The 9,986-nt window shown below is 51.7% G+C and overlaps 2 protein-coding genes across 2 annotated transcripts; one reads left to right on the top strand and one right to left on the bottom strand.

Annotated features, from left to right (window-relative positions):
* The first annotated feature begins 984 nt into the window (after positions 1-984).
* Positions 985-1,511, top strand: LOC125506238 (uncharacterized). Its single transcript, XM_048671095.2, has one exon. It carries the CDS (start codon positions 1,047-1,049, stop codon positions 1,314-1,316), a length of 270 nt encoding a protein of 89 aa, XP_048527052.2. The 5' UTR covers positions 985-1,046; the 3' UTR covers positions 1,317-1,511.
* Positions 1,512-6,268: 4,757 nt separating this feature from the next.
* Positions 6,269-9,156, bottom strand: LOC125506237 (cysteine-rich receptor-like protein kinase 10). The gene is made up of 6 exons (XM_048671094.2): positions 8,237-9,156; positions 7,892-8,026; positions 7,675-7,808; positions 7,379-7,589; positions 7,054-7,297; positions 6,269-6,984 (listed from the first exon to the last, which is right to left on the bottom strand). Exons 1-6 carry the CDS (start codon positions 9,093-9,095, stop codon positions 6,525-6,527), a joined length of 2,043 nt encoding a protein of 680 aa, XP_048527051.2. The 5' UTR covers positions 9,096-9,156; the 3' UTR covers positions 6,269-6,524.
* Positions 9,157-9,986: the final 830 nt, after the last annotated feature.

Here is a 9,986-nt window from a genome sequence, read left to right as displayed (position 1 = left end):
GGCTCGAGACGTAGGGTCCTTACCCCTCTGAGAGGGACCCGAACTCGTAAAATCCGAGTGTCACACCTTCGCCGTAGCTAGGTTCCACCCCTATTTCGTACCCCTAGTACTTACTGTCAGATTCGTTGCCTCGACAGCCGTCGTTGGAGCCACCTCAAGGATCCGCCCACCATGTCTTATGGGTTGCCACCCCAGAATTATCACCTTTGCCCCCATGCATCGACGTGACCATGCCCCTCAGAGCCGCGCTGCCAGATCTAGCACACACCCGCACTGCAACGTCGCCACCATGACTTGCATAAGCAAGGATGTCAATGCCGATAAGTTCGCATATATAGCCGGAGCACCCTCACGCCCTCGGAAAATCATAGGAATATAAAAGTCATAGGAAATGAGATGACATGCTTCTAAGTTCCTATAGGAAAACATATAAATTGGTTCATATGTTAGGGATTTTTTCCATTAGGTTCGAGGTAATATTGTTTCCTTTACAATTTGAAGGAGAGAAACCAATCCTACATAGCTACAAACCAAAGGGATCTACAGGAAATATTCCATTTAAAATCCTATCCTACAACCAAAGAGACCTTCCTATGTTTAGATTCCTATAGGAAAGGATTTATAAACATAACATCCAATTAATTCATGTATTTTTCTTATCCTGCGTTCCAAACAGGTTACAGGTCACTAAACATACATGCAAGTGGCCGCTTTGTGTTGTTTGCTGCCGTGTCCAAATGCTCACTTGCTTGTCAGTAGTCACCGTGGATTAACTAAACAAATGACGATAATTACACGGCCCGGTCGAGGAATGGCCAGTCAAAAAGCTCCACGGAGAACCGCGGCCGCAGCTAATCATTGAAATCTCTTGCCTAGCTATCCGCACGACTGCGGCGATCGTCGCGTTCATCAAACACTACTGAAGGCATATCCAGCCACTATAAATACACACACACGCCATGCCTCCGTGCAGCCAACCAAGTACGTTACCTTTGCACATTCTGCAACGAAAGCTAAGCCTAGTTAGAGCAAGAGAGGTTTGTGCGATGGGAAGTGGGAAGAAGAGGGCGGCGCTTGCGTCCTTGTTCGGGTTCAAGAACAGGAGACAGGACGAGGAAGAGGCCACGGCGGCGAGGCGGCAGCAGCAGCATGCGGCGGCGGCGCCGCAGCAGAGGTACCAGCATCACAGGGTGCGCCCGAGCGACGACGACGACTACACCCGGCACTGGTATGCCGAACGCGACATCGACCGAAAGGCCTCCGAGTTCATCGACAAGGTCCACCGCCGGATGCTCGCCAACGAGCAGGACGGATAGTATAGCCACTGGCCGAGTGGTCTATCTCGTCGATCTTTGCTGCCACTGCTAGCTAGATCGTGCATCCAGGCTATGTGCACATCAGCACATGCATGTTGCTTGTGTGTGTGTGTGTGTGTGTGTGTGTGTGTGTGTGTGTGTGTGTGAGATTAATTACTTTGTTTTGATTGGATATCTTTACGGAGTACTTTGTTGTTTCCACGTGGCCGAATGTGTATGACGTGTGCATGTTGCCATGTCCGATGATAGGTACTCCCTCCGTTTCAAAATAGATGACCCAATTTTGTGCTAACTTTGTAATAAAGTTAGCACAAAGTTGAGTCATCTATTTTGGAACGGATGAAGTATTTCGTAAATTTACATGTGCCTGAAATATTTAAAATAGTAAAAAAAGTCAAGCAATATTTTTATCTTTAGGTAAGTCTAACTAAGTATTCCCTCTCTCTTTTTTTGCGGGGTAAAGGGGATTGTATTGATTAAGTAAGAGTCACATTACAATCCCGAAGGAGAAGACCTAAAATTTCTTCAGGGCCTGATCCTAACTATACCACAGTTCGACCCTCCTGTCGACCAAATCTAGCGAGAAGATGGCTAGCATAGTTCTGGCCACGGGGTATTTACTAATAGTGAACCTTCTACCCGAGCTCAAGAGGTGCTTCACCTCGCTGACAAGGTGTCCCAGGTGAGAGCAGTCCCGCGAGTTGTTATTAATCATGCTGATGAGCTCGGCGGAATCAGTCTCCACCAGCACATCCTATTGGCTCCACTGTAAGGCAAGGGATATGCCCTCTAGACAGGCACACAACTCTGCTTCCAATGCAGAACCACACCGCCGCAAGGACCGACACGAGGAGAACACGATTTGTCCCTGCACATCTCGCAGGATCATACCAGCCCCTGCAGCTCCAATGGATTCCAGAAAAGCACCATCCACGTTCAGCTTGACCTTCCCATCTGGTGGTTTCTCCCAATCCTTGGCCTCCTCAGGTAGCCTTACAGGGGCCGCGGTCGCTGTTGGCGCCGGCGCCATGCCGGCCCGACTGCAATGCCTTTTCCCTTGATGATCTGCTCCATAGACTGTTCCAGAATATTCGTGAGGCTAAGCATATAGCTGCATAGGAACCGTCGGGAGCCTTCAATAGAGGGCATTGGTTTAGCATGAGTGAGTTCGTTTCTGACATACTACGCCCTCCACATAACCATTAGGATATGAGCACACTCATCAGGGGGACGGGGTAGGATGAGCTCCGGGATCCATTCCCCTTGTAGCCGCTCCATTATTGCATGTGATGGGAGTGTCCAAACCTCACGCATGGCATTCCAAAGTGCACGTACAGGTGGACAGCGGTACAGGGCGTGAAGGACATCTTCCTGCTCATGGCCACATATCAAACACACACCAGTAACAGGGATATGGTGGCCCTTCTTGTTGTCCTCCGTTGCTAGTGAGTTTGTGATTGCCCGCCATGCAAACGTCCGGACCCTAGGGGGTACCGGCAGACTCCAGATCTTCTTCCAAATTTGGCGGTCTCCACTTGGGCTATTGCTCGCAGCCGGCACATTGCGCGCACTCTCCGTCAGATTCAGACCTAGTCTGTAGGCACTACGGACAGTAAATATTCCATTTTTCTCCGGTTGCCAGGCGAGGAAGTCCGGTTCACCACGCGGCGAGGTGCGGATTCTGAGTATTGTACAAGCATCAATCGGTGCAAAATTCGCCCACACAGCAGCCTCATCCCATGCGCCGTACTGATCCAGCAGACTAGAGACCCGGATGAGTCTCGATCGGCCACGGGGGCCAATTGGTTTGAGCGAGGCAGAGTGTGGTAACCAATTATCCCGCCAGATGCGGACTGATTCTCCGTTCCCGATACACTATATCATGCCTTCTTTGAGCAGCTCCAAGCCATGGGCAATGGCCGTCCAGGTGGACGATGGCTGCCCGGTGAAGACCGTCTCTAGGAGGTTTCCTTGCGGATAGTAGCGCGCCTTCAACACGCGGGCACATAGACTGTCAGGATCCTGTAGCAGTCTCCATGCTTGACGTGCGAGGAGTGCCTGATTGAAAATTCTCATGTCTTTAAACCCCATGCCACCTTGCCCTTTTGTCCTTGTCACCTTGTCCCAACTGAGCCAATGAGTCTTGCGCATCCCATTTTCCGAGCCCCACCAAAAATCCCGAATGAGCTTGGATAAGTCATCACAGACCGAGAATGGAAGCTTGAAAACTCCCATAACATAGGTTGGTAAAGCTTGGGCAATCGACTTAATTAAAATTTCCTTTCCACTCTGAGCCTGGTATGAATCCCCCCATAACATGATGCATTAGGTCAGCTTGGATTGAAGGTTCTGAAATTTCCCACGCTTCATACGGCCTTCCGGGGTCGGTAACCCCAAATATTTTGCTTCAAACACTTGCTTCTCAACTAGGAGTGTTTGTCGGGTTGCTTCCTGGTCCGCCAACGGGCATTGCTTGCTGAATTGGATGGAGCACTTGGCCGGATTAATTAACTGGCCCGTGCAAGTAGCAAAGGTGTCAATTACATGCTTGATCCTCTTAGCTTGTTCCTCTTTCGCTTTGAAGAATAAGAGTGTATCATCAGCGAAGAGGAGGTGGGACACCCCAGGAGCACATCTACACACCTTCACTGGCGAGATACCTCCAGTGGATACCTCGGACTGTAGAAGAGCCGAAAGCCCATTAGCAACAAAAAGAAACAGGAATGGGGAGAGTGGGTCACCTTGTCGAAGACCTCGTGGGGAGGAGAATGCTTCCAATAGAGCTCCATTAAATTTAACTGAGTACCTCACCGTGGTTACGCACGACATTATCCATTGCACCCACAGGTGAGCAAAGCCCATTTTATGCATTGCCTCCTCCAAAAACTTCCAATTCACTCGATCATATGCCTTCGACAAATCTACCTTGTACGCACAGTAAGAATTCTGTGGTGTCGCCCCATGCTCCAAAAAATGCAAACATCAAAAGCAAGTAGAGCATTGTCAGTGATGAGTCTACCGGGAACAAACGCACTCTGGCTCTCCGAGATGATTTCACCAAGCAGCGGCCGGAGCCTATTGACCAAACATTTGGACACCACCTTGTACAGAACATTACATAAGCTAATCGGCTGGAAGTCCTTTAGCTCACATGGGTTATCAACCTTAGGAATGAGCACAATGAAAGTATCATTCACCCCCTCCGGCATAACACCTGTCTGAAAAAAATTCATTACTGCCTTAACAATATCCACTTTTAACAAATCCCAATTTCGTTGGAAGAAACGTGCGGGGAGGCCGTCCGGCCCCGGCGCCTTGAGTGGCCCAATCTGGAACAACGCATTGGAAATTTCTTCCTTTGTAAAGTCTTTGCATAGTTGCTCATTCATTTCATTAGACACTTGGGTCTCAAACAAACTGATTACCGGGTCAGCCACCAACGTGGGATCTCTTGTATAAACTGATTTAAAGTATGAGACCACCATGCGCTCCATCTCAGAGGGGGAATCATGCACGACACCATCAACATCCTGTAGGTGTGAGATTTTGTTCTTCCGGGCACGCCATACAGCATGTCGGTGAAAAAAATTTATATTACGGTCTCCCTCTCTCAGCCACGTAATTCGCGCCTGCTGCAGCCATAACATTTCTTCCCTATATAAAATCTCATTCATCCGGTCCATAGTTTGCCGAAGGTCCGCAGATGAAGCGTTTGCTTCCTTTTGCTCCTTTAGCACCCGACGCAGCCGCAACATCTCCCGCATGACGTTGCCAAACTTGCGACTGCCCCATGCATGCATCCTATCCATGACTTGTTTCAGAGCCACATGCACACCGGCCAAATCTGCACTATGAGTTGCACCCAGCCACGCCTCAGAAATAACTTCCGGGAGAGCTTCATCACGTTCCCAACATATCTCGTACTGTTTGCATTTACGGCTATTTGGCACGCGCACCTCGCGATCCAAGGAGACAAGGAGCGGACAGTGGTCAGATCCCGGAGATACTAGATGCACCACCGATACCTCAGAGAAGATATCCCACCAGAGGTCGTCAGCAACTGCCTTGTCCAGCCGGACCTTTACATTGGCATTCCTCGCCCTACCATTGTCATATGTATATGGCAGCCCCCTGAATCTCAAGTCTTTCAGCCCACATAACAACAACATATCACGGAAAGCAACCATCAATGATTCAGCCCGTGGAGTGGCAGAAAAGTGTTCGTACTGCCAAAGAGCTTCGTTGAAATCACCCACTACAAACCATGGTAGCGGCGAGGTCGCCCGAAGGGAACACATCGACGTCCACATGCGGTGCCGATTTTCAAAGCGAGGTTCCCCATACACAAAAGATGCATGCCACAAAGGAGCAGAAGGTGACAATCTCAAAGAAACATCAATGAACCTTTCATTTAAATCTTTGACTTCAACGGACAGACTCTCATGCCAAAACAAAGCTAAGCCACCGCTCAGACCATCACTATCAACTCCAGCAAAACCACTGAGACCCAATCGATTCCTAAGACGGCGCAAACGAGCACACTTTTGACGAGTTTCAGAAAGAAAGATAATTTTGGGATGGTGTGTCTCTGTCAAGACACTGAGTTCTCGAATTGTCACGGCATTCCCAAACCACGACAATTCCAGCTGATACAATTCATGGCTCCTGACGGGAAATCCGACGACCAGGTTTGCCATGCGAAAACTAAATAAAATGTTAAGTTTGTATACAAGGATTTGCCATGTTCTAGATTGGAAATTGCCATACAACGCAAAACATCGATAGAAAATTGCCATGCCGTAGCGCTTATTTGCCATGAGTTTTTGGTCGGGATCGGACGTACCTCAGGGCATCAGATTTTAACCCTAAAATCTGACGTCAGATATATATTAAATTCATTTTTTAAGTGTTGCGACCAGAAAAACTCAAATCATGTACATTTTAATCCTGTGTTTTTCTAAGAATTCGCTTTTATAATCCCATGAACTAAAGAGGCCCTTAATATTGTAAGTTGACAATAATATGATCCATCTCCATACACATTGGTCGTTTTTTCGTACTACTACTATTTAGTACTCCCTCTGTTCCAAATTACACGACTTTCATTTGTCTAGATACGAATGTATCTATACTTGTTTAGTGTCTAGATACATCCGTGTCTAGACAAATAGAGATCATGTAATTTGAAACGGAGGGAGTACTACCCAGCTACCTCGGTTCAAGGTCCGACATGGTCACCCCATTCTTCGAAACATTTTCGCTAGGACGAACACGTGAGGCGGTGACCACGCCGCCGGTGGAGCCGGCGTAGAAGGCCGGCCTGGAGGGCGTGCGCCGCGACGTGGACTGGCTGCTGAGCATGAGCACGACCTCCGACGCGTCGGGCCTGAGCTCCGGCTTCTTCTGGACGCAGAGGAGGCCGATGTGCATGCAGCTGAGCACCTGGGCCCGAGGGTACTGGTCGCCCAGCGACGCGTCCGCCATCTCCGCCGCCGTCCCGGCCCTCCACTTCTCCCACACCTCGCTCAACAAGCTGTTGGCGTGGTCTTGGCCTGGGCTGCTGTTCCTTCGACCGGTGACGACCTCCAGCACGATGACGCCGAAGCTGTACATGTCCGACTTGACGGAGACGTGGCCGCAGTAGGCGTACTCCGGCGACATGTAACCGCTGTTAGCTTAAGTGCATCAGTACAGGGTGCTTACAGGGTGCTCATAACAATGGAGATGGGTAGCTTACAGGGTGCCGGCCGCTCGCTTGGTCACGTCTCTGGACTGGTCTCCCCGGAACGCTCGGGCCAGGCCGAAGTCAGAGATTTTGGGGCTCATGTGCTCGTCCAGCAACACATTGCTGGGCTTGAGGTCCCGGTGGATGACCCTCAGGCGCGACTCCTCGTGGAGGTAGAGCAGGCCACGGGCGATCCCGCAGATGATGGTGTGCCTCTTCCTCCAGTCCAGGCCATGCCGCCGCCACCGCCCATTATCTGCATGATTGGGCCGGGAGCTGGGGCTTGAAGACAATGGGAGATATGTATAGTAGACGAAATTCTCGTATCGGAACGTACCGAAAAGGAGGGTGTCGAGGCTCCTGTTTGGCAGGTACTCGTACACGATGAGCTTCTCTTTCTCCTCCAAGCAGACCCCAAGGATCTGCACGAGGTTCCGGTGCCGGAGCTTGGCCGCCAGCACCAGCTCGTTCTTCAGCTCATGGAACCCCTGCGAGGAGCCCTGGGACAGCCTCTTCACTGCTATGGCCTGTCCATTCGGCATCTTGCCCTGCGAATGTATCATCGTAAACACTAGCACTCACAGCCACTGAAAACAGAAGTGCATGCTACTGGCTAATTGGTCGATCGCATACCTTGAAAACCTGGCCGAAACCTCCCTCGCCCAGCTTGTTTTCCGGGGCGAAGTTGCCCGTCGCCGCCCTCAGCAACGGCAGAGTGAACTGCTCCGGACTGACGTACGTGTTGCTGCTATCTTCTATACCACCATCTGCCGCAGTCCCAGGATAGGAGTGAGTACCTGAAGAATTAAGGAAACTCTGAAATCTATGGGCGAGTCGCAAGTGTGTGTACCTCGTGCTCTCTTGTTCGGCCCCGTCCTCCTCCACTTCATGTAAACACAAACGAGCACGACGAGTAGCACGACTAGTAGCGTTCCGGTTGAAATCGCGCCTGCAAGGACGGCACGTTTTGACGGCCTCCCCTCTCCTGCAAGTGTTTTTTTGTGCGATTTTAGCGTCTGTCACTCCGTGCACAAGGCCAAAAGCAGAGGCGTGCCCGACCCGTACGTACGGGCAGGAGGAAAATCCGGCCTCGATGGCGATGGCAGTGTCCACGCGGAGTTTGACGGGTCAAGACGGCGACTCTTCTCCAGTCCAGTCTCCGACTCTCTCCGGTGTTGGGAAAAAGGTTACTTACTGGGATTTTCTCCGGCCGACGGCGGCGATGAAGCATCCGGTGGTGGGGGAGCCGGAGCTGGAGGCGGCGCGTCGAGCGCCAGGTCGTAGTAGGTGTACACCTGGACCCGGAGGTGGCAGTTGAAGCCGAGCACCACCCCTCCCTGATGCCCCCCGCAGCACGTCGGCAGCTGCGGCACCAGCGTATGCAGGCACTGTTGGCACTCGGCGTCGCTGCGGTCCCTCATGCACTGCACCAGCCCGTACATCGTCCCGATGGGATCGTCGGGGGCGTACACCGCCTCCCCCGTGGCGAACATGCTCGTCCGCGCCGACCGGTTGCCGCCGCCGCCGGCCGCGCGCGCCACCAGGCGGCTCATCAGCGCGTAGTACGCCCGGTCGTAGCTGCCCGCGTCGGCCACCGTGCGGATGTCGTACAGTACCTGGTTGATGCGCCCCGGCCCGTCGTAGATGGCCGAGTCGTTGGTGTCGGCGTAGCTGATGTAGACTTGTCTGTACCACGCCCCCACGCTCCGGCTGGAGGCGCACCTGCCGCTCAGGTCCCGGACGGCCTCCTGCAGGTCCGCCAGGCACACGGACTGGTTTAAGTCACCGCGGCAGAGGCCGCGGACGAAGGCGCGGTCGCCGCCGCCGCCCCGGGAGAGGGAGGCGAAGCCCGTGGGCGCCGCGGCATGGGGGAGCGCGTCCAGGAGTGCCAGGATATTGGCCCGGAACGCGCTGCTGTTTGACGGCGTCGGCGATGGTGCTGGTGCTGGTGCTGGTGCTGGGGAGGGAGAGGCGGCCGAGGGGCCGCACTCCACCGCCGCTTGTGAAGCTGCGAAGCTCGCCGCGAGGAGGAGGAGCACGATGTGCGGCGCCATGGTGATGGTGGGTGCACGCACCGGCGATGGCTATGTTCAGCGTGTGGTGATGCAAATGTGTCACTCGGGACACTACTCCTATTATTTAACCAACTAACTGGACCTTAGTGGTCAGCAGTGGGACACGTCTTCTCACATATATGTCCAAGAAAAGAAATAAGTTTCCTGTTGAAAAAGAAAGTTTGAATGGACGACGGTGATCGCTGATTACCCAACTGTATATTCCTCTGACATTTTGTTCGGGGGCTCCATCAACCATGACTCGGTCCGTGTCCTGCAGTCGCACGGTTTGCAGAAGTCGGAGCCCCATATGAAAAAAGCGGCCACAACGTGTCAAGCTTAATTTTTTTTTCTTGTGTGCTTGTATTTGGTTTCTGCTTCATTTTCCGTAAAAAATTCCAGCTTCTTGGACAAAACCTGGCTCGAGAGAAACCATGCGGAAGGTCAGCTCCACTTCCAAAGGAGAGGCGGGCAGGTTTGAGTTGGAATGGTGAAGGAACATGTCGAGTGAACCGGTACGCTGCCCCGAGGTTATTTGGGGTTGGCATATTGAGTAATAATCTCCAACTCCATCTGATGAAGCTACCTATCTAGGGTAGAGTCATGGATCTGATCAGATATCCTTCCCAAAAATATCTCTTAAAAAACCAGAAGCAGTCGAATAAAAATCATCGTCCACTCGACCATAAAGTCATGTTTCACTTGACAGTCTTGAAGACACTCGACTACCAGAAGACTAAAGAGCCACTCACTCTGCAACGGTCAGGAATTAAGTCATAGCTTTAATGGTCCTTTATGTACTTTTATTACAGGCGTTACCAGTAACGTCTCTACCTTTATGTACCTTAAACCCTTTGTAACTGAGGGCGGGAGGGGTCTGGCGAACTCTAT

The sequence above is a fragment of the Triticum urartu genome, chromosome 5A (genome assembly GCF_056163025.1).
Source record: "Triticum urartu cultivar PI428250 chromosome 5A, HENAU_Tu73, whole genome shotgun sequence".
NCBI classification, from domain to species: domain Eukaryota; kingdom Viridiplantae; phylum Streptophyta; class Magnoliopsida; order Poales; family Poaceae; genus Triticum; species Triticum urartu.
This window is presented reverse-complemented; position numbering and strand designations above follow the sequence as displayed.